Consider the following 25,669-nt stretch of genomic DNA (forward strand, 5'->3'; position numbering starts at 1 on the left):
ACCATTTACGAAAAAATAAAGGTGTGTTCCCCAGCCTGCGGTGATTGACTTCTTTCCGCAATTAAATTTAAAAAAAGTAATATTGTTTCTATTTGCAATCATGCTCTTCTCATTGTGCCTTAGCAATAGGGTAGTTTCCTTCACCAAAGAAAACGTAATGCATTGATTGTGATTCCTTACCCACCAATAGTGTATTCAAAATATATATACAAATTATTTGGTTTTACAAATCCCAGTTTAGACGAATTTAAATGGTCAATTTTAACCTCATTTAAAAAAGGCCAGATTGGCGCCGATGAGATGCCACTCCACGTGACGTCACAGGGATCTTGTTTCTATACGAGTAGATAGGAGTTTTACGTCGCGATCGCGAAAAGCAATTGCCGGCGACGATCATTTTGCGAGTGATCTCTCTAGTGAAAGCGATAGTGATCACTTTTGCGACGAAAAAAAAATGATCGTGTGATTCATGCTTAAGTAAATACAGTGAATAAATGTCGATAAGAAGGAGAATATTTCTTATTATTGGCGTTGGCCAGCCGAGCGAATGCCGAAAATATCGCAATCGGTGTACACTTTGACTGTGTACTGAAAGATGTGTGTGAATGATGTGTGCCGTGTGATATCGTGTCCCTCATAGGCACTCGAGGTTGTGATTCAAGGCTCTCCCGCTCTCGACCGAGTGTCGTGACATGCACTTCGCTCGCGGGAGCTTCTTCGCAATGGTGGGCGGATGTCCATTAGGGGACGATTTCAAGTTGCGGTGCTCAATCGTTTTGCAGCGGCCTTCGGCGACCAAACGGAGGTATAATTGACAATTGATCTTCACCTTCACACTTTGATGGTAATTTGATGACGAGATGAGAATGAATCATCTTCCTCTCCACTCGTTGATGGACTGCAGCAGCACATTCAAGGAGCGCTCAGTAGGATGGAAAAGTGTTGGCTGAGGAATTTGTCGATTTAATTAAGAACACCAGGGCATGAGTGCGTCTGAGGTTTAGAGGTAGGAGGTACAATTGCGAGAATTTGTCACGAATTAGGCTGGAAGTCACTAGAGACTACGTACTGCGCTTAGATTTCGATAATACAGTAGATTCCGTTTAATGGGTCCAGCCGCTTAATTGGGGCAGATCTTGAAGAACAGAACCCAATAGAGGAATATCCCAGAGTATTCTCCGCTTAATTGGGATAGTATGCCGCTTTATTGGGCCATGACTCGGCGACATAGACTCTATATTCGAGGCGAAATCAATTTTTTTTGTTTTCAGAATGCTATTTCTTTATATTTTCCTCCTTTGATTTACTCTCATTATTCACAAATGTTCCTATTCATGCCCTATTTTGATAGCTCTTGTTGTTATACTACCCGTAAGAGGATAGGACTTTTCTTTAATAGGACTTAGTAAAAGACATTCATTCGGCGTCGCCCGACCTTGTGAAAAATATTTTTAACTAAATTGTTATAATTCTTAATAATGATGATAAATTAACTAAACTCGCTGACTTATTAATCAAATTAATAATTTGATAAACTTATGACGCATTATAAGCATTCTTCAGTCTTCTTTCTATCATTTCAACGTTTTTTTATCCCCATATATAGGGTAGTTCGCCGAATCGGGGTAAAGTGCACAAGTCCTGATATGTCCCAATTAACCGGAATCTACTGTAATTATGGAATTATCTTTCAGAATTACTAGTAGAATATCATTTTTTATCACCACTGCTGCCTTTAGATTTCTAGGTCCACCGGAAATGATAATATGTACAAGATACATATATTATTGAAAGCTTATGAATAAAAATTCATTTTTCCCAGAAAAATATAGGACTTTTATAAATTATTTGGATTTCAAATGTCGCATTTTCACCTCAAAGAATGCATGAATGTAACACTGAGTTATGTTTTACACACACTATCTCCGCACCGTGCATGTGCCATCCACACCGTCTGCCTTCTCCTTATCTCCACAAGTTAAACATGATGTGTTTGAATACATTTGGATGAACAATTTCGAAGTTAAGGCTTTTCAACTTGTTGGCTATAAAGCCTTTTCGAAGTGTAATAATAATCGAAGAGGAGCTAATGGTGTGATAATATTTTTGAATAGTACATTTTCTTGCTCCTCTAATAATGATTATAAATACCAGTCGGCTGATATGATTATAGTAAATATTAATTTTAATGTATCAAAATCCAAATATGTAAATGGAATTAATAGATATCATTTTCTTCGATCGATGAATTCGTTAGATATTTGGAAAACAGTCTTCATTACTCTCCCGAAAATAACCTAGTCCTACCAGGTGACATGAATTTATGTATTCTTTAAGATAATGATTCAGTTAATGGGTACAGGCAAACATTGGCGGACAATGGGCTACATTAGATAGTCCATGCCCCGGCAAGAGTCACAAAAACTAATAAATCATGTATAGATCACATTTCTTTTAGAAGTAAGGAATATTTCAGATAGATAGGTAGTATACATGATGAAGGCTTCACAGACCATCATTTGATTCTGTGACAAATCGATATTCATGTTGCACACTAAGTTCAAAAATCACCTCTAGAGCATGTTGTTAAAATCAATTTCAACTGTTTAATGAATCTCCTAAGAATTTAAAGAAAATGTTAGAAAAGACTCTGATCTGGAGTGGAGCGCTTAACAGTGCAGAAACGTGGACAGTAAGGAAGGGGAACGAGAGAAGACTGGAGACATTCGAGATGTAGGTGTGGCGAGAGATTCGCGGACGATCAGGCGTTAATTAGCCAGTCAGCGAGGGGGCTTCAGGCTCTAGTGGATGTGTTATACGAGCGTTGCGAGGAGTATGGGATGAGGATTAATCACAAGACCAAGGTTATGCGGTTTTGTAAAGCCTCAGGAGCGAGGAATGCTAGACGTACGATAAAGGTGGGTGGTGAAAACATGAGCAGGTGTGCAGTTCAACTATTTGGGCAGTACGCTAGAGGAAAACGGATACAGTAGTAAGGACGTTAGGAAGAGAATTGAATCAGCAAAGGAGGCTTCAATGAACAGGAAGGAGCTTCTGGGATTTTTGCTATGTAAGAATTTAAAGAAACGATTAGTGAAGAGTCTGATCTGGAGTGTAGCTCTCTACGGTGTGGACGCGTGGACACTGAGAAAAGAAGACGAGAGAAGATTGGAGGCATTCGAGATGTGGGTATGGAGATGAATGGAGAGGGTGAAGTGGACGGAGAGGAGGAGGAACGACGAAGTGCTGCACATGGTGGATGAGGGAAGGAAGCTTTTAGATGAGATACGGAGGAGACAGATGGTATGGATGGAGTTAGTGCTTAGCGGGGAGGGAATGACGAAAACAGTGTTAGAGGGAAGAATGTTAGGTAAACGAGGGAGAGGAAGGAGAAGAATAGAATTTTTAGATAGAATGGAAGGGAGTAGGTCTCATTGTAAATTTTAGAGAGAAGTGCATGATGTAAGGGGAGGCTCCCGGAATTCTTCTTAAGCACTCCATGGAAACCTACCTTAACAGGTAGAATAGTTTAACAATAAAGAATCTCCAAATTTGCCAAAAGTTGTTGGGATGTTGTTTATGCTAAAGATATGGTTATTGAATCCTATGAAATTTTCGTGGAAATACTAACTTCTTACATTAGTGAAGCAAGATATTCTTTACTTCGTAGAAGAAACCACGGATTTCTTAAACCCTGGATGACAGATGCTTTGGGTAAAAAATTGCATGGCATAATTTATTGCTTAAAAAAATGTGTCAAAGATCCGAAAATCGAAAATTAGAGATTAACTACATATCATGTAAAAACTACTGGGTAATGATGTATAAGGATACTAAGAAAATTCCTATAAGCACTTATTTGAATGTAATGCTGGTGATTCTATCAACCAATGACCATTTTGAATTCGATAACCGAGGGTAAACCAAAGGATGAAAATATTCAAAGACTAATTCTCTAAAAAATGCAAAAATATTAACAAACACGCAAGATATCGTGAGCGAATTCACCTTAAATTTTTAAAGAATAAATCAGTCAAATAATGTTGAATACGATATATAATGGGTTCCCTGTAGAGGTGGGAATTTCGGTTAATTTGGTGGAGGATTCTACCGATTACGTGAAGGCAACGAATCACATGGTTCAACCGATGATGTGCAGGCAACAAATCATACGATTTTTCCGATTCTGTGTTGCATAATCGCTAGGATATCATACGATTTTTCGATACGAATTTTCCCTATCACTAGCAATTCAAATATACTGCGATATAATTGCTTTATAAAAATGTAACGACCGGTACTTGATTATCACGCGATTAGAGATACATTGAAACAACAACTAGTGCCACCAATTTTTTCAAGTGAAGATCGAACTTAAATAATCGATTCAACGATTAAATCGACACCTCATCATCGATTACATAATCGAAACAATCGGACCACATTAATCGATTATCATCGAAAATCGATTATTTTCGTTCATCACTAACTCCAATGGAGAAAGCGTCGATCCGGTCACATGTTCAAGACTCTTTCGTTGTGTTGCTTTGCTAATTTGTACCTAAATACCACGAATATAGTTGTTTTTTAATTATGTGGAACGACGAATTTCATTTCGACTACCCCAACCACAGAATACTAATCCTGAAACGATTCTAGCGCAATCCGAGATACTGGTTCCGTTTGCAGAACTGCAGAATCGGCGCGCAGAATGATAGTTGCATAGAATACACTCACTTTTTCTATTTCTCCATTATACCGACGTGCAGAGGTAGGAATTTCGGTTCCTTTGGTGGTTTCGGTTCATAGGAATTGATCCATGGCAATGAATCGGTTCTTTAAATCGTTCATATTGAACCGAATGAACCGAGGGAATCTCGAATCCATGTGACTATCGAATCCATATTAATGTCGAATCCAACTGAATATCGAATCTATGTGAATCTTGAATCCATGGAGAATACATTATGTATGCGTAATCAGGAGCGGATGCAGGATATTTTTCTGAAGGGGGGTAACAATTACTTAATAATAAAGGAAATACTCAAATAGCCGTATAATTCTCCCACGGCTCGTCCACCTTGCAAGTTAAAATTGTCACTGCTTTGGTGCGCGGGAAGGGAGAGACATTCACCGCAGGGACCAAACACCAGCCTCTCAACCGGAAAGCCCAAAACACACACATACATTCACTCACAACAAACATACACAACAAGATCCTGTGTGGGGGCTGTAGGGACCTTCACTAAGGATTCTCCCTCTACAAAAAAAACGGGAATCTTAACAGGATGCGTCTGTTAGGGATAGCCGGTGAGTTTTGGAAACACATGCACTCAAAAAGCAGTCACTCACACATTCACTCACCTATAGATGGCTTCAATGTTCCGGGAGAAAAAATATTGCTCCAAGTGAGCGTCGTTAGGGATCGGCAAGGGGACGAAGAAAACACACGTATACGTATTTCGGCTACAAAGTAGCCCTCTTCAGCGTGCTGAAGAAGAACCAAATGCACTTACAGCATGAGGCTGAAAGTTCTGATTTAGCCCCTCGCTTCATGAGTGGGTAATACTTACACGGAGATGAGTCCGGCATTGTCGCCCGCGAAGAAGTCTGCCCGCAGCACGTGCTTGTAGTGGTGCAGCGACGGCATGGCCGGCCGGTGCGGCATCTCCTCCTCGCCCCGCATCACGCGTTCGATCTCTCGAGGGTCGAACACGAAGACGAGGTCCGGTCGGCCCAGCAGACCCTCGATCTTCGCGATGCGACCGTACTGCTCGTACAGCGACTTGGAGATCTTGTCCACCTCGCTAATCCGGTACGTGCCTGCAATGTAACAAATGCCTCCGATTAGTTATGGATGAAAATAATCGATTTTCGATGATAATCGATTATTGTGGTCCGATTGTTTCGATTATGTAATCGATGATGGGGTGTCGATTTAATCGCTGAATCGATTATTTAAGCTCGATCTTTACTTGGAAATATCGGCGGCACTAGTTATTGTTTTAATATATCTCTAATCGCGTGATAATCAAGTAACGATGGCTACATTTTTATATAGCAATTACATCGCAGTATATTTGAATCGATAGTGATAGGGAAAATTCGTATCGAAAAATCGTATGATATCCTCGCGATTATGCAGCACAGAATCGGTAAAATCGTATGATTTGTTGTCTGTATATAATCGGTAGAACCATGTGATTCGTTGCCTTCACGTAATCGGTAGAATCATATGATTCTTAGCCTACTAAAAAATCACATGATTCGTTGCCTTCACATAATCGGTAGAATCACATTATTCGATGCCTACTAAAAATCATATGTTTCGATACCTACTGAAAAATCACATGATTCGTTGCCTTCACATAATCTGTAGAATCATATGATTCGATGCCGACTAAAAAATCGTACGATTCTACCGATTCAAAATAATCGATTATGCCTTTCCGATTTTTACACTGAATCGCTGCTTGGGAACCGATGACCATTCGATACGATTAATCGATTACGTCGGAATTTCGCCCATCTCTACCTCCGATATGGATCTCCCGAGAGTGACGCCATGATGACATTTCCCTGGGGGTTCCCATATCTCGAAGGGGTTGTTATGGGGAGGATCTGAGTGTCCTTGTCCGCTACAGCAGTGGGACAAATTCAGCAATTCGTTGCAACCGGCGGTTATTCTGCATTTCCCAATGAAAATGGCCACATTTGGAGATGTGCTGGATTTTTAATATGTTCCGTTCAATGAACCATTCATTGCTCGTGGCAATAACGATGACGCGATTGAAATGAACCGTTCCCATGTGAGTGAGCTCTTCGAGTGAGCTGCCTCTCGCGCACCGCAGGCGGTCACTCATTGAACTTCCAAACGATTATCGGAATAACTATGGAATTGCGTTTGTTATGTAAACATTTGGCTTAAAACATGATAAAATTGATCACTCAAAATAATGATGCAATTATTTTTGCTCAGACCCTTATCGCTTATCAGTTATGTGTAATCAGACTAAAGTGCACACAACGTTTGCGCCGACAACACGGTCCCAATGTATCCACCTTCATTGTTAGATGTCATTCCGATGCTTGGGGGAATTTGGTGAGGCCGAATACGGTCTTAAGACCTGGTTACACGATACATTAACACGTACGGGTTAATGTCTAAATGTATGAACGCGTGAACGAACACGAAAATGCACCGTGTAACCACCAAACTTGTGCGAATGCATGCACAGAAAATAGAACATGTTCTGATTGGGTTCATGCATTCGTACATGTTCCGTTCCGGTCTACAAAAATCATTCATGCAAACGTACATTAACTTGTACGTGTTAATGTACCGTTTAACCAGGCCTTTAGGGATGTTTCGTATTTTTTTATCCGGGCCCTCCCATTGCTATGCTTAGAAGAGGCGATTCCCCAGCAAGGAAGAAGACCCCTCGAACCACACGCGCAGTATGCGGCCTCACCAGCTTCCCATTCCGTCGACAGACTCACCTACGTAAGGGATGAACCTCCAGGAGTTGCCGAGGAGCGGGATTGGCTTGGGGCCCGGCACTTCGGAATAGGGCCGCGCCGCGGACACGTCTGCGCTCTCCCCGCCCTCCTGCACCTCCTGCACCACCGAGGCCACCGCCGAGCGGAAGCGGCGACCCACCGCACCCGAAGACCGCACCACTGCCCACCTCATCGTCCTCCAACCGACCTAAGGTAATATATATTATTATTATTATACATTGCTGCAAGTAGGCTATTGCCTGGTGGCAGCATTAGATGTACACGAATAACAAATGTGTACATACCAAGTTTCTATCTAACTAATACAAAGTTTAGAAACAGAATAGATACCCATGGTAAAAATAATACACTAATTCTAATCTCAGGCTACTAAGAATTTAACATTGTCCCAATAAACCAATTTCAAACAATCAATTAAATACATTAATTCTAATATAATACAACTAAAAAATGAACATTGACCCAATTTCACACCCTCCCTTTTAAACCACTATGTAATTAATCAATAAGTGATGCACTCTTCTTCCTAAAAATTTTCGCATTTGCAGGGAAGATCTTAAAAATAACTTCAGGCAGGTCATTCCATTCCTTTAGTCCTCTATGTATAGGAAGGATTTTTTCAAAATGTCTGTTTTCTGTTTTTTAACTTAATTTTAAATTTAAGGTATTTCCTTCCTACGTAGCAGGCTGAGTCCAGCTTCAGACCTATTTCTTTCCAACCCCACTCATTTGTAAAGGCTTTAATACATATATATATATATATAATATAATTTATTGTTCTAAGATTTTTACATCCGATGGAGCATTTTTATATAAAGTTTATGGCTCAGCAATCAGTTTAACAAATATAATATTCATTTGAACCAATTAACAAAAATGAGCATATACAAAATTTTCAAGACACTCAAATACAACAGAACAAAAAAATTTGAACCAATTAACAAAAATTAACATGTACTAAAATTTCAGGTTAATCTAATACAATAGACGAAAATAATTTGAAAAAATTAACAAAAATGAACATTTACAAAATGTTCAAGTTAATCAAATACAACGGAAGAAAACTATGCAAACAACAATGCAGGACATACAAACATGTTTATGTAGTGTATAAGTAGTCAATTAAGATGGGCTGGTTAATACTAAGTATAGTTTATTTCGGAATATTTGCAGGGATGAAGATTATTTGAGTGTTTTAGGGAGGCTATTCTATATTTGTGAAGCGGCAACAGTAAATGATTTTTGAAAGGTTGTGGACCTATAATGGGATATATGGAGACAGTTGGGATCGGCTCTGGTAATAATATTAGGCAAAGTTGTTCACTTATGATAAAAATCAATGATGTATTGCGGCTCATCTTCTATATTATTTCTACTGTAGAGATACCTTTTTCTCGACTTATACGCAGCCAAACTCTACAAATGAGATACAAAAATGCACAGAATTTATCAGACATGCGACTGCATATCTTACTTCCTAAATATTGCTATTGTTTCCTAAAATTGGTTTAAAAAAAAATAAAAAATAAAATAAAAAAAAAATATAAAACCAAAAACCGGTAAATATTCCTGACGTTAACGGCGCACAAACTGATACATTTGTTCATTTGCAACAATATCTCGCATTCTTTAAATAACTTTTATCAAAATGCGGCTGATTCCACATTCAAGTCCCCTGTTGATACGTAAAATATGAGTCATCATGTGCGTTTAACAGAGGATAGAGTAAATACTTCCAATGTTGTGTTTAGAGTGGTCCTCTGACCTCAATTTGTACATGAACATTCCAATTAAATTTGTACATAAGACCCTGCCTTTTTTTCTACATTTTAAAATTGGAAACGCGCCTATCCCTCTGTGGACCTGCATTGAAAAGAGCGGGGGAAGCCCGCTGGGAGCGGGCGCATCACGCTCGTTATTTTTAAACAGGGAAAGCATGAAACAGGCCAATTTAAACTTTCTTCCTGTTTCAATGTCCATCCAGGAGAGTTTGTTAAGGTAAGGGGTTATATGTGCATCTTTCCGCAAGTTATATATGAATCTTACATAGGAATTCATCAGGCGTTGAAGATTAATATTGAGTTCGGCAGAAAGATCATAAAACACCAGGCAACAGTTGTCGAAGTGTGGAAAAATTAATGTAGACAAGATGACTTCTTACATGGATAGGCAGTAGTTATTTATGGAGTTTTAGTTGATGGAGAGTAGCATTAACTTTATTTGACACGCATAAAATGTCATCTTTCAATGAAAGAGTACTGCTGAAGATGACCCCTAAATTTTTAGCCGTTTTAGTGTTTGGGTATTGAAATTCCCTGAACTTCGATCGTGTAGGTAAGGGACATGACTTAAGGGAATCCGCAATGGAATTATAGTGCGCTGTAAATTAAAGCTTAATTGCAATCTTCCACAAACACTTTTATTCACTACGGCGATTGTGGAAAATGCTACTTAGTTTTGATGAACAGCCGACATTGTACCCAAAAGTTACATTCAATGAATGCCTCATTGCCTCCTCTGACTTTCGTAAAATGGGAGCATTCAACCACCGTACTATCATGATTGAATTTACATGCATAGGACACGTCATGACAAATTCGATTATATATAGGTATAAAGGCCTGGTTACACGCACATTGACACGTACGAGTTAATGTCTGTTGATGATTTTTGTGGACCGGAACGGAACATGTACGAATGCATGAACCAAATTAGAACATGTTCTATTTTCTGTGCATGCATTCGCATAAGTTGGGTGGTTAAACGGTGCATTTGGCGTTTATTCTCGCGTTCATACATTTAGACATTAACCCGTACGTGTTGATGTACCGTGTAAACAGGCCTTAAGTGTTCATAGAGGATAGACACTTTAATTTATTTACTATTTACTCAATTCATAATTCTTATTCATCATTATTGTTATTCACCAAAACAGTTTATTTTGAAGACTATATAATAATTCACAATCGATAAATTAAGAAGCACTATGTTCAAATTTCACATATGTTAAACATTTGTATTCATCATTTATATCTGATTAGATCTTTGATATTATTATGTTCCTTAGTCGATTTACTGTACAGATTTGTTGTAACTGATTTTGGTCCTGGTTTAATGATTGTGGTAATGAGTGTTTTCGATTAAATTCAACAATTGTTGTTTCACATGAGTTAGCAGGAAGCGGCGTTGGAGGTGGGCATGTAAAAGGGGTGGGGGGAAAGGGGGTGATTGCCGCGAGGGTGGGGAGGGGTGATTTCCAGCGAGCAGCCTTTTTTTGCACTTTTAATACGACCCGAAAAAGGAAAGATGAGCCTAAATGAATAGTGCTACGTGTGATAGCATGTTTCTTTGGTTCACAAATTTTTGGACGTCATTTGAATTTAAATGTATATTATTTATTTTAAAGATGACTGATGATGAATTCCATTAGATATGGGTTGATAGAACCTAAAAGTTTCATGCAAAGTTTTCATGCGAAAATATTAAGCTGAATCATATTATTATATATATTAAATATTTATATCACACCCCAATGAGGGTTCACCGATTTCAACTTTTTCGTCCCATTTTCAGCATCACTCACACAATGATTGAAAATAACATTTTTCTGTTGTGTGCATGCTTTATAAAGCTTCATCAAGCTCAATTCAAGATATGAAAGCAAATTTTCTTGTGATTGCACTTAAAACACCACAATGTTGCAATACGATGGGGACTATGGGTGGGAAATGTTCGACACTAACTAACATGTGCACATTCGTTACTCTTTACGTCGTGACTCTCAAAAAGTTTGCTGGGATTTTCCGTCCCATGGACTGAGTCCCTTGAGAAAGAATCATCATTGTGACCTTAGCTCCGAGAGAAAACTCGAATGATCAGAGTGACTTGCTAGAGTGCTGAGGGGGACAGGAGCGCCTCTACCTATCTGTGTCGAGACTTCCGAAGCTGGTGAGGTCTAGAGGATGAGGCCCTTGCTATTCCAACGACCGGACTCATTCCAATGAACTTCACACATTTTTTGAGCATGTTCCGCCGCGACTACGCTAGTCAAAATACAAATCGGAATTACAAATGTTCGTGGACTTTTCTTTCAGAAATACTGATTTCATGTGAACATGTAACATGCTCCTATGTTATAAATCAGCATATGTCACAAAAGCAGATTGGGATATTAGCATAAGTTTATTTCAATTGAGATTTTACAAAATTTTGAGGCGATCGTATCATCATCAGTATTAAACCAAGGTATTTTGACTTAAATTACCCAAATTAAATTTGCTCGAGACTATGGAAATAGTTTAGTGAGTGGTTAAGGTTTAGTTTTTATTACCATGACTACCTTACGTCTAAGTTTTAATATTTTTTGCCAAAAATGAATTTCTCATCTCATTTTTAAACTAATGAACAAGCGTCTTCGCTTAAGTTCATACAAAACATTTTCAATGATATAATATTGCAATAATTGAAATTTCTCCGATATAATTATGCAATGATGGAACGATGATTAAGTCATTAAGTCATTTAATCAATAGACTCATCAAAATTCCTCTCAATAAACAGAATTACAACAAGGAATGGAAAATCATTCAGCACATTGCAAAGGTTATCAACCAGCAGTAATTGATAACATTCTCAAAAAAGTGCGGAAGAAACAGGCCTTATCAATGGTGTCCTCTCTCTCCCCCATCAACACCCCAAAAAATTGGTGCAGGATTCCACATTCCGTTACCTCTTGCTTCCCGAAAGAAAAATACAGAATCGCATTTTACACCCCCTCAACTCTCAAAACATTGCTGCCCAACTGCAAAGATCGCTTCCCACCAGAAAGAAGAAGTGGAATTTACTGCCTGAAGTGCGACGGTTGTGGCTTGAAATACATCGGCATAACGAAGAGAAGTGTTAATATCAGAGTGAGTGAGCATCGCAACTGCTTCAAAAAGAAGAAAGATCAATCCAACTTCGCCAATCATTTAATAGATGGCAAACACAATAGTGATTTTAAGCCGGATATCCTACACTCAGAAGGAAACAGGAGGAGACTCGATGCCCTGGAAACGTTGGAGATTATACAACATTTAAAGAACAACACCCCCCTTGCCAACGAACAAGTGCTCCCCTCCCACTCCCCTCTCTTTTCCATCCCCATCAATGAACTCCTACAGTGACAACCTTTAAATTTTCAAGTGCCTATCCACCTGTGTGCCGTTAAACTTTCCAAGAACGAATACTATAAGCAATGCCTTTACCAAAATTCCCCCAGTGACCCATGTCCTTCGGGGAAATCATTAACCCATACCAGCACCCTCCACAGCCGGACTCTTCCTTCCACAGAACGACCTTCCATAGACTATTGTGATTTAGAAAACTCAATGTACCCCGCTAATCCTCTCTTTCTTCCCCAACACCGCCACCATCTTTAGCTCTCGTCTCCTCACCCAATTTAACCCCGCCCTCCCCTGGCTGGTCAGATACCTATCCTCACATGAAAAACCCTCGTCCCAAATCAAGGCTGCCCCTTTTCCCCTTTCCCCCACCCCCTCTCCCTATTTCAGTCCGTGTTTAACCCTCACCCCCGCTCTTTCAACCAGTCCTTTTCCTTTCCGATAGATGTCCTCACAGTCACTTGTGTACTTTGTGTATAAATGTATGATGCATGCAAGATCAGTCACCTGGCGATGTAACCAAGTTATGAAACCCGGGTCGTGCCCATAATTAAATAACAGTGAACCTTACAAAGTTTTATTTCCTTACTTCCAATTAATAATCATTATTTAAGCCAAGCGCTACCAGCTAGCAGGGTACTCTGCTACCTGATAGCATCCTGCGTCGTATCAGCGCTCAAAGCTTCGCCCCAAGGTCATCTCACTCGGCGGCAGCGGGAACCAGAACGACGTCACACGGACTTTTCCCATCACTCCTACTTAGCCGTCGCGTTTTCGCGCGCTTGAAATTTTTCACTTTTCATTGAATTGCGAAAAATAGATATCGTCATTGAAAAATCTAAAAGCGTGAAATACGTACTTCAGGAGTAATAATATTTCGATTTAGGCAATAAAAAAATAAAAGGAAACCACCCTATTAGAATCAGTGTAAACTCTCTAGAGGAAAAGCCGCTCGAGATTCTCCGTTGCATGAATCTTTTTTATTTATAATTCGTCATCGGTTTTGAAGTATCACGATGACTTGATATCGGCGACACGTCAAGCATTGGGCTCTCTTGACCTCCAGCGATTGTGCATTTTTCCCGGCCATCGAGTATTCCCTGAGCTAGGTATATGTAAATTAGCGCTCGGACTGAAGTATCCCGAGTTCGTATCCCTGGCGAGATGATTGCTCAATTATTAATCCTCTCGGCGAGAGGATTTATAATGAGAGAACGAAAGGTCCTCCGTAATCGTTATTGCGCGAAATTGTCACGCATGAGGTTTGGTCTGAGATGATCTCCACCCTCACCTATCCAGTCCGGCCATCAAGTTGAAACACTGAGATAGCGATTGTTTGCCTAAGAATTTGCGTGATGCGTATTTTTCATTCGATTTTAACTTCAATATCGCTAACACCGTATTGTATTCTGAAGATCATTTTATTCAGTTCACTTTTTGGTACAGATACGTTGTTGTGCCTTACGCCTGGAACTTCGCTTACAATTCGAATTTATTTGTGCAATGAAATGAAGTACACGAACTACTTCCATTCAAAAATGTGTTTTGCATGAAGGCAATGACCGAAAGCCTGTCTTCAGTTACTTTTACGGAGGTTTCCTTCCATTTGTTATAATTAGAGTTGCGTGAAAATCGCAAATGCGATATAGTGCGAAAATAAATGCGACATATATGCGATGACTGGACTTTTATGATATTTTTACGTAAATATGCCTTTTCGACGACAAAATTCGTACATTTTGTGCCGAGCGCAGTTTAAATGCTCCGCCGACATTCTCCGCTTAAAGCATGTGAGCGACTGGCCAGCTGCTAGTTGGCTGGGACTCTACGTGGCCGCGAACTACAAGTGGGCGCGGGCAAGCTACAACTCCACCACTATATGTCTTATTCCTTAATTCATTGTTGTTCTACTGCATAATTATTTAAAATATTCTGTATTTTGTCATATAACTGTGTTTCACTACATTTTATCGTCATCTACCTCATTACGAAAATAAAAAATAGACGCTACAAAATGCGATAAACTGTTATTAAAAGTGCAATAAAATATAAATGAAAGTACGATTTTCACGTATCTTTAGTTACAATATTTCGGTAGAGAACGTTTATTTCTTGACCATCCTATGTTACATTGCTTGCATTTTGTAGCTCATAATTTAGGGGAATCTTATCCAATCAGAGGTTACTCTGAGATTATTTGCCATCTAGTTCTTGATATTTAATGTAATATTTCCTGGAGTTTATGTGTTAGAAGTGTAGATATGTAAATGGAATTCCCTCTTAATGGATAAGTAAATTTTTCATTCCACTCTTGCAATTTTCAAAATCTCTGTAAAGCCTCTAAAGTACTTATGCATAGATATAATTCGGCTAAGATATAAATAATATCTGTATAATGTGTGCGGTGCTTATGAATGAAAAATATGAATGGTTTTCCTTTTTTGAATTCGGCTATATAATTTTCTCTCATCAGTACTTAGACTCCTTTTTTCCCTTTACCGATCGCTTTATAAGAGGGGCATAGGAAGTGGACCGTTTTCCGTAAGGGAAGAGCAACGAAATGAGATTAATAGTTACCCTGCGACATCCTAAAATTACTTATTTATTCCAGCCATCATTTTTCCTACTGATTCTGTCCACAAATGACACTGTCCTATTTCTTCACAATGAAGCATATGCCAGGAGAAATTGTCTCGATGGGAAATAAAACGAAAGGTTTAGTTATATTTCCGCTCTTTCCTTGAAGAGGGATAAAAAACAAATTTCGGAAGAAGAAAGTGAAAGTTGTCGGGCGCTCGACGGGATGTTTCTGAAGGCATAATAATCTGCTGAGATCTTTTATACAGGAATATATTTTCGTCTCTTTTCCATCTGTCTGTCTCCTGCCAGAGTTGAAATTATAGAATCTAGAAACTTAAATTGCTCCGATGGCGTCGGGGCGGCATGACTCCACAAGATTTCAAAAATAATAGTTTCTCTGTCGACCATTTAAGCACTCAAATCTGTAATAGAGTATATTCCGGTTAATTGGGGGAATATCGGGACTTGTGCATTTTGCCCCCATTAGGCGAACTCTCTCGTATATGGGTATAAAAAACTTTGAAATCGTAGAAGGAAGACTAAAGAACGTTTATAATGCAACCTAAGTTTATTAAACCATTAATTTGATTAATAAATCAGCGAGTTTAGTTAAATTGTTATCATTTTTAAGAATTAATACAATTAGTTAAAAATATTTTTCACAGCCTCAGGCGACGCTGAATGAATGACTTTTAATAATTCCTATTAAAGAAAAGTCCTATCCTCACGCGGAAAGTATAAGAACAAGAGCTTTCAAAATAGGGCAAGAAAAGAACATTTGTGAAAAATAAGAGTAAATCAAAGGAGGAAAATATGAGAAAATAGAATTCTGAAAACAAAAAATTTTAATTTCGTCGCGAGTATAGAGTCTATGTCGCCGACTCATGGCCCAATAAAGCGGCATGCTGTCCCAATTAAGCGGAGAATACTCTGGGATATTCCTCTATTGGGTTCTGTTCTTCAAGATCTGCCCCAATTAAGCGGCTGCCCCAAGTAACCGGTGGACCCATTAAACGGAATCTACTGCACTGAGATTATCGCACTGCACAGCCTTATTTCTGCTATTTTAATATTGGAGCAATTGCGATTTTTAATGGCATTAGTTTCTATTCCAATTTGATGACCCCCCCGCGGCAAAAATTCTAAATATTTTTCAATGCCAGTACTTTATTCACTGTTTTCTTTTCATTTTTCTTTCTTTCAGACTTTTCTTTCATCAGACTTTCCTTTTCAATGAATTCTCTCCCCGGTGATATTGATCCGTTTGGTCTGACAGTTAAAAATTTTACTCACCTGGCATTAACATATTTATCGCATAATTGACTAGATAGCCGGATAAATGTTTGTTGTTTTCTTTTTTATTCTATTTAAATTTGTAAAAATAATTATTATTTAATTATTTAATATTTGTTGTTATAAGTGCACTTTAAATTGGCAGTCTTGCTGTAAGTGTACCTGTTTATTAAAACATAAAAAATAAAAATTTCCTTCGATACGCCTCCTTATGCTTCATCTCTATTTGTATCGATTTATCACTGAACACTCTTCGCCCATACTAAATGGAATCTACAACATATCTATTGCGTATGCTACCATCTTGAAACATTTCGGGCATATAGATCATATCATTGTCAACATTTGACCGTAAATGTAACAAAAAATATTTGAGGGTGTTTTGGAGGGGTATATGAATATTTAGGGATACACACGGAGGGACTAAACCAAAGGCTGCATCTTCCTCAAATTTCGGGGGGGGGGGGGGGTTCAACCTCTTGTGCCTCATTCACATTACGATTGTTCCAGCGATTGTCGGAGCTATCGTGCATTCGCGAGACGATTGTTAAAACCTGTGCTGCCCTCTAGTGCTGACATCTAAAGTGAACGGGAAATTGACGGTTAGCAAAGCTGTTGAGGTATGCAGGGGCAAGATATTACTGTTTTCAACGTGTATTTACCGTATTATTTTTCTTCCGCCCATACTCTTCCTTACTGTGACAAATCTATGAAAAAAATAGAGCCTCACGAGCGTTTCGTCTTTCTCTTGTTGCTTCCGTTTCCGGTATCCCAGTGCCTAAGCATCGTAAAGTGGCAACGTTCGGAACTATTATGTGAAGTATTGTCAGGACATGCATTCACACGGCTAGTTCGGCCAACTATCGTTAGGACGATCGCCCGGACAATCGTAATGTGTACAAGTGAATGTCTCTTTTTAAATATATTACTAAATTAAGAAACATTGATGTAACCCTTTAACATGTCCGTGTATCAAAATTACATGCTCAATTTCATTTAAGCCCTCATAATGTTTTGTAAATAAACGGAAACGCTGGCAAAATTTTCATTTCAAGTTAAAGACCTACACTACAAGATTCAAATTTGATATAAAATTTTGAGGTCAGGAAAAGGAAATAAATTTTTTTCCAGATCTATCGTTGGGAACTCTATTGGCATTATGCACATTTTAAAACTTCGATCGATCAATAAAATATTTTTATAGAGTGAATAAATCCTTAAAAGTCGTTAGGGATACCTTAGTAAACTCTATCATCGACTGATTGCGATATTCATCGGAATTTCTCGCCTTTCCCGGGAGTCTCGACGGGTGTCGAGAGATCTCGAAGGGACCAGACTTCTAGACTCTCGTCAAGACTCTCGCCGCGACGAGAGTCTCGTCCCGACAATGCCGAGAAATGAAATTCTCGTCTCGACCGCCGAGACGAGTCTCTCGCAGAGCACTAAATTACTGATACCCGGTTGCAAACCCGAGCAGCCTTCCAAAGCGGAGAAAATGCGGGAGGATAGCGGAGTGCAGGAAGAGAGTGCAAGTGGAGCGTAAAGGACGAGAGGAGAGTTGAACGCGCGGAGCGGAGACGTCGCCGCCTGCTCCTCCTCCTCCTTCCACCCGGAGCCGTCGCCGTGGAAATCATTCGGTCTCACTTCCGACTGCGGCCAAAATCGATCGGACCTTCCGCTGAGCTTACGCGACGCATCAGACTGCCAGAGCGATCGACTGAGAATCAGTGAAAGAGGGCACGAATGGATCGTGGCTTTGATTCGATCTGTTGTCAAGTTAATAGGGTAGTTTCCTTCATCAAAGAAAACGAAAGGCATTGATTGCGATTCCTTACCCACCATTAGTGTATTCATAATATACAAATTATTTGGTTTTATAAATCACAGTTTAGACGAATGGCAATGGTCAATTTTAACCACATTTGAAAAAGGCCAGATTGGCGCCCATGCGATGCCACTCCACTTGACGTCACAGGAACCTTGTTCCTTTACGAGTAGATAGGAGTTTTACATCGTCAGAGATTACCAATGCATGCATGAGCACAGAGCTCAGGGAAACGTCTCTTAATAATAACACATTAAAAATACCTAAGTTCGGTAAGTTTCCTTCGTTTGATAGGGGAATAATTATCCTAATTTAAGCCAAGCGCTACCTGCTAGCAGGGTACTCAGCAACCTGCTAGCAGCCTGCGTCGTATCAGCACTCAAGCCTCGCCCCTAGGTCACCTCACAAGGCGGCAGGGGGAACCAGAAATACGTCACACGGACTTTTCCCATCATTCCTACTTAGCCGTCGCGTTTTCGCGCGCTTGAAAATTTTAACTTTTCGTTTAATCGCGAAAAATAGATATCGTCATTTAAAAATGTAAAAGCGTGTAATACGTACTCCAGGAGTAATAATCTTTCGATTTAGACAATAAAAAAATAATACGAAATCACCCTATTTTTCACTCGACTCTTGCTATTAAAATCGTTGATAAGCTTCTACAGTACTTGTGTATGGATATAATTCGGCTAAGTTATTAATACTTTCTGTATAATGTGTGCGGTGCGTATGAATGAAAAATATGAATGGTTTTTTTTTTTTTAATTCGGCAGTATAATTTTCTCTCGTCAGTACTTAAGACTCCTTTTTTTTCCTTTTGCCGATCTCTTTATAAGAGGAGCATATGAAGTGGACAGTTTTCCGTTGGGGAAGAGCAAAGAAATGAGATTAATAGTTACCCTGCGGCATCCTAAAATTACTTATTTATTCCAGCCACCATTTTTCCTACTGATTTTGTCCACAAATGACACTTTCCTATTTCTTCACAATGAAGAATATTGCAAGAAATTGTCTGTTCGATTGTAGAAGAAATTATTTGTTCAACTAAGAATGCAGTTGGCTATGGATACATCGCGATCGGCAATTAACTACACAGGCGAAAAGATATGATTATAAATCGCTTTCTTTTCAATTTATTTCTCATCCAGGACTTGAAAAAAAAAGTTGATTCTATTTTCTCACGAATGAGAGGAAAGGAAATTGTTTCTCCTTCGCACCTGTCACGCCTTAAAAACTTAAGAAAATCTTTATTAAACGTGGTTTCACTTTTTTATTATACTATTTGTCGAATTTTTGGTAATGTGAGTTAATTTTTATAATTTTGAAGAAAATAGTTAATGTTAAAATAAAATGAATATCGACAATTGTATGATTAGTCAATTATCAGCATCTAAGAGTCACATTGCACTTGAGTGGCACTTTTCGCGAGAGATAGGAGTAGCGCGAAAGCGCTCCCCGGCACACTAAGGGTTAAGATTCGTCACCAACTCGAACCCCAAGGATCTTTTTAACTACCCCGGATTGCAGTCTTCTTGGAGAATATGCTTAATCTGAGTCATTCAGTCGGAAGACGAATTGGAGAATCAGAAGGCGGTGGTCCACTTGCATTTTTGGAAGTCCGTTGCCCCGCGACTGAACGGGAGGAGCTCACTCGGGAAGTTGACGGACGAGAGAATCATTCAAGCATTACTTGTATACGGAAGTGGAGAAACAAACATCTTTGCGTTAGAGACCCATTCAAATTACTGCTACTTTCTTCATTATCACGGTTTACATACGTTGTTCGGTTGGAGTACTTGGAAAATGCGACCGACTGCAGAGGTCATTTCCGTTATCAGGGAAAGAAAGGGTGGATGAAAACCCGGCGTCTGCATCCCCTTAGCGAAAAAAACTGTTGAAATTTCAACAGTTAATTGGGACCACTGTTGTATCCAACAGCAACGGTTGTATCCAATAGCAACTGTTGAATTCATCAATAACTGTTGGATTTATTATTTATTTTTAGAGTTAACAGTTATTGTTAGTTTTAACAGTGGTCCCAATTTACTGTTGAATTCAACAGTTAATGCTGGATTCAACAGTGGTCGCAATGGGGAATTCCTCTGAAAATGGATGATTATGCGATAAAAAGATATCCTTCGTGCTGAAAATTACAATGAAAGCAGTTCTTCTCTAACTTGTGTATTATTCGTAAAATTCCAATTTGAAAATTGTCTTTGAATCTTGCGCTCCAGACGACAATAATTGACAGTTTTAAAGAATGTATGCATACTGGAAGATGTAGCACAGTCTTGAGAAATAGTGCTTATTACTTTTTCATCATCCTTATCTACGACGATTTCCACAGTATTAGAAAATTACTAAATTAATCTACCTTCAGAATGTTCCCAGAATGCGTCTTTTCGAAGTCGGAGTCGACCACTGCGCAATACACGCACCATAAAACTATAAACTATTCACAACTGTTTCCACACACCCTTCACGTTATGATACAGTATCACGTAGACGTTTGTTATCGTCGTTACTGTTTTGTTATTGTCACGGAGCGAGTCTGCTTACTCGCATTCTGACGGCACAGGGCGTTTTTATAGCGCGAAAGAATTTAGTGATTTTTGCGAAATTTGAAGCTCTCTAGCAACAAGAGTATTGAGTTTTATGAAGTCATATTTCGCATACGTTAATAAATTTAACTTACTTATCTAGACGTGTAAAAAGATTACCTTTTTAATTTTAAGAGAGCACCCCATTAGCTGTTGAAATTTCAGCAGTTTTTTCGCTAAGGGTCATGCTCGTAAGGGAAGTCACCGAGAGGAGCACGATTGACGTCCCATTCGACGTACGAAGCATTCAAGCAGTCTTAAGAGTAGGAAGGCATCGCTCCGGCCACTAACCGCTAGTGGAGCTAATGCCTCGTTCAGATTACGATTGTTCCAGCAATCGTCGGAACAATAGTGCATTCACACGACGATGGTTAACACCTGTGTTGCCCTCTAGTGCTGACATCGAAAGTGAACGAGAAATTGACGGTTAGCACACCCGTTGAGGCATGCAGGGACAAGATATTACTGTGTTCAACGTGTATTTACCGAATAATTTTTCTTCCGCCCATATTCTTCTTTCATAGGACAAATCCATGAAAAAATAGAGCGAAGAGAGCTTCACGAGCTTTTCGTCTTTCTCTTGTCGCTTCCGTTTCCGGTCTCCCAGCGCCTAACCATCGTAAAATGGCAACGTTCGGAACTACCTTAACTATTGATAAAGTCTTCACGGGAAATCAGCCGGGTAAGGATGGACATTACTGCCAACGTTTCAATGGCCTTCTCTGCCATCGTCTTCAGGGCGAATTATGGACCTGGTTATTGCCGGGCTTATATACACCGTTGGGGAGGTCAAGTCGTCTGTGATCGGTCAGTTTTAGGTTTCTTTCCTCCTCTCAGCTTACTCATTCTTTTTTTATCAACAGCATTCGCCGGGAAAGCATCAAAGGGGTCCAGGCTGTTGGCACTTATAACACTATTAATACATGAAATTCAACAAGTGACACTGCCTATCAATTTTCTCTTCTATGAGTCTTTCGTACTTCTTTCCTTCTTCCATTCCTTGTTTTTTTCAAATGCCATTTATGTGGTATTTTCAAGGAAAAATTAAATTAAATTATTTCAAAATGAAAAAAAATATATTAAAAGATCATACGACAGATTTGTCCAGTGTGCTTAAAAAAAACTCATAAAAATTATGTATGAATAAAATGAAAAAGAAACACAATAATGAATTCACTTTGCTGAATATTTCATTTAGAATTAAGTTTCCTATTGCACACGAACAACATTTTACACAGACATTTTTTACAAGTGCACCATTTCAATTTGCTTCTGTCAACCGGATGGTTGGGGTGAGATTGACTCACCGGTACATCCCGGTCGCGGACATTTCATGTGGGGAAAGTACCAAATCCTTCTACTTGAACTATTGTCAGCATGGGCGCAGTTAGGAATTAGGGCTGGGGGGGTTAGGTGTAATTAATACCGGGGTGTGTGGGGGTACGGGATACCCACCAGGATAAGCGGTAGGTGCGAGAATAATAAATAGTGGAATTTTAAGATAAATGGTTCAAAATGGTGAGTTTTACGGCTTTCTGAGGGATATTTAATTAATCCTCACACTATTCTATTATTAGTAAAATCAATGCAAATAAGTAAAATGGATTAAAATTAAAAATTTCTCTGAGCTCTTAGGGGGGGGGGGGGGTTTATCCCCCAAACCCCCCCCCCCCCCTCGCAGCGCCACTGATTGTCAGGATATGCATTCACACAGCTAGTTTGGCCAACTATCGTTAGGACGATCGCTCGGAAAATCGTAATGTGAACGGGGCATAACCCACCTGAGAATCCGCTCGCTAGCAAGGACTCCGACGACGAATCAATCGCAGCGGACCAAATATCCCGGAGTTCTTCCTCGTTCGATGAGAGAGCACACACTCTTCAAGACAAAGGACACTATTCTGCTGCGGGCAGTCGTCGCTCCTTCCTGGCTGGCTGCTTGTGGTCGCCCAACGCGTTGCCCTCTTCGAGTGCCTCTGGTCCGTGGAGGTGGTTGGACGGGAGGACGTTGAGGTGTTGTGAGAGTAGAGGCTAAAGCGAGAGTGAAACACGAGAGATCCTCGCTTTGATCCCCAACGGAGGGAAGGAGGGGGGGGGGGAAGGAAAGGGTTCCCCTCTCACGGCGGAGGGGGAGGGAGGGGGTGGTGCGACTGTCCATTGTTTCCCAGGGAGGCTGACATCCGCTTCTCACTCCCCCCCTCCCCTTTCGCTGTTTCGAAAATTTCTCGCCCTTGTCGCGATGTGGCCGTCAGGGGGTGTTGTCAATGACAGATGCCGTAATCTGGACACCGGTGGTGTTATAACACGCCGCCTCGCGAATCAACTTTCTTTTCCAAAAGGCAAAAGGTAGGGATGAACTAACGAAAGACCTTGCTGCTATCCAAACGTGGTGCGATGCATGGCAGTTAGGATTAAATTTGAAAAAATGCGTCATAATGAATTTCTGGAAGAAGAATAAATCCCTATAACGTAGCTATATCATTCGGGGAACCCAATTAAAGGCAGTGGAATCCGTGAAATACCTAGGAGTTAGACTCAATAATGATCTATCGTGGAATAAACATATTCGGGAAATAACCGGTCAAGCTAATTGTAAAATGGATTTCGTTAAAAGAATATTGGGAAAGTTCGACGACAAATTGAGAGAAATTAGCTACTTTTCCCTCGTTAGACCCCATTTAGAATACGCTGCCAGTGTTTGGGACTCTCATGAAAAAGGCTTTAGGAAACAGAGTTAGAACGCGTGCAAAGAAGAGCTGCCAGGTATATGATTCCACTGAGAGACATTATTAAGACGAAGGCAGAAAAACATTATCGAGGACGATGACGAAAATGAAGTCCACGTGGGCCCGGGATCGAATCCCGTCCTCGGCTGTAATTTTTCAGAGATTGTCTCCGATCCGTGCTTGAGTGCAGCATGAAGGACGCGTCTAGGATAGCAGACCGCCCGTCCAATGGGACATTGAGCCGCATTAGCAATTTATTTACTTATTTATTTATTTATTATGTTTTATGTTCGCCCAACATATACATAATTATAGGGCGAACAATCCAAGAATATAACTACAAAAAAATTGAAAATAAATTGGTTTCAGCCACAAAAATAGTAACAATCATGATAACAAATGCTGAAAAATATTACCTAAATAATATCACAGTCGCGAAACATATTCTTAACATCTTTTACAAAGCAGTATTTATTTTCTAGATCTTTGAAATGTTTGTCATAAACTACACAAATCCTTCGTATTGGCGTATTGGAATAATAGTTTGTTTTCACCTTTGGTATGTAAAATGTTCTTTTAAACCGATTTCGCCTGCTACGCCATTATCAAGTACGTCAATACTGTAATAATAATCTTGATGATGGCTTAAGAGGCGACACCGTTCGGAATTTTTAAATGAAATTATGGAAGTAACAAATTGTGTCTTTCATAACTAATATCGGCCATTACAAAAAAGCAACTAAAATCATAAACATATTTTTTTAACCCATACATTTTATTGGATGAGAGAAGGTAGTTTATAAGTTGTCTTTTATAACTAAGCAGTTATTTTGTAATTAAAATTTATTTTAATGATTTTTCACATGATGAACCACTTAGAGTCTGCCTTTCAAACTGGTAACCTACGTTACCTGACGCATGTCAGGAATTAACAATACAAACTATGATGAACATGTAACTTTTTTGTTCACTTTTAACAGGTGAAACTCCATGTGTATTTTGAGCATTCTCAAATTATTAGAATTTTATAACTCACCTGGATTCACAGAGTTGATTGATTACATGCTGAATACTTAAAATGTGTACTTTGTCTGAGTAACCTACGTTACCTCCTTCAATGATAAATAAAAAACACCCAGGAAAGATAAAAAATGAATGAATACATGCAAGGTTTTAGCATTTTTAATATATGTTTAACCCGGTAACGTCTGGATTAAAAATTTCATACCAACTTTTTCGTAATATTCAATTTTAAAATCTCATTGATTAGATACAAATTTAATAATTTTAGCACTAATAGTCTCGAAGATACAGCCTGGTACAATGTGGTACCGCTAGGCCCTTAAGGGGTCAAAAATTGAAATTAAATAGGCGTTAGTAATTTCACATTTTAATGCCAGAAACGTTAAAAAATTTATTTTGAACAATAAATTATAAAAATTACTCAAAAATGTTAAATCTTGCTTAAAAAAGCAAACTTTTATGAAAAACTTAATTATGAATATGCTTACTAAGTTAAAACTATCAAAATCCCGAACAAATTACAATAAATAACAAAAAAAGTTCGTTTAGTATTGCACTACCAGCTGGTACCATACGGTACCGCTAGGCGTTAACGGGTTAAGATTATTACAATTTAACTCAGTAAACTGTGTTTAGCTAAAATTGTTGTTTTCGTCTCAGTGACTGTAACATACATTACTTTAGAATGGCCAACATGGAACCCTTCCACCACGCACAAGCTTCAAATTTCGATTATGATAAGCCGCGGTTCCCTTGGCGCCTTTCACTGAGAACGGCCTAATGCCGACGCCGGGTTTCTCTCCACCCTTTCTCCACTACCCTTCCCTTGTGGGGTAAATGACCCCAGTTGTCGGGCGCCTCCCCCACCTACCACACCGCATACGACAGACATTGAGTGAAGTGAGCAACGACTCACACAATTTAAGAGCACTTATGGGG

The 25,669-nt window shown here is 39.3% G+C and overlaps 1 protein-coding gene across 1 annotated transcript in view; it reads right to left on the reverse strand.

The window, feature by feature from the left end:
- Positions 1 to 23,006, reverse strand: part of LOC124162745 (probable cytochrome P450 49a1) — a 142,305-nt gene extending 119,299 nt beyond the window's left edge. The window contains exons 1-3 of the mRNA XM_046539379.1: positions 22,763 to 23,006; positions 7,501 to 7,708; positions 5,574 to 5,823 (exon numbers count right to left, since the gene is read on the reverse strand). Of these exons, the coding sequence (XP_046395335.1) occupies positions 5,574 to 5,823; positions 7,501 to 7,693 (443 nt within the window). The 5' untranslated portion in view covers positions 7,694 to 7,708; positions 22,763 to 23,006. The remainder of the gene's footprint in view (positions 1 to 5,573; positions 5,824 to 7,500; positions 7,709 to 22,762) is intronic.
- Between the last annotated feature and the right edge of the window lie 2,663 nt (positions 23,007 to 25,669).

Source organism: Ischnura elegans, chromosome 7 (assembly GCF_921293095.1).
Source record: "Ischnura elegans chromosome 7, ioIscEleg1.1, whole genome shotgun sequence".
Taxonomy (NCBI): domain Eukaryota; kingdom Metazoa; phylum Arthropoda; class Insecta; order Odonata; family Coenagrionidae; genus Ischnura; species Ischnura elegans.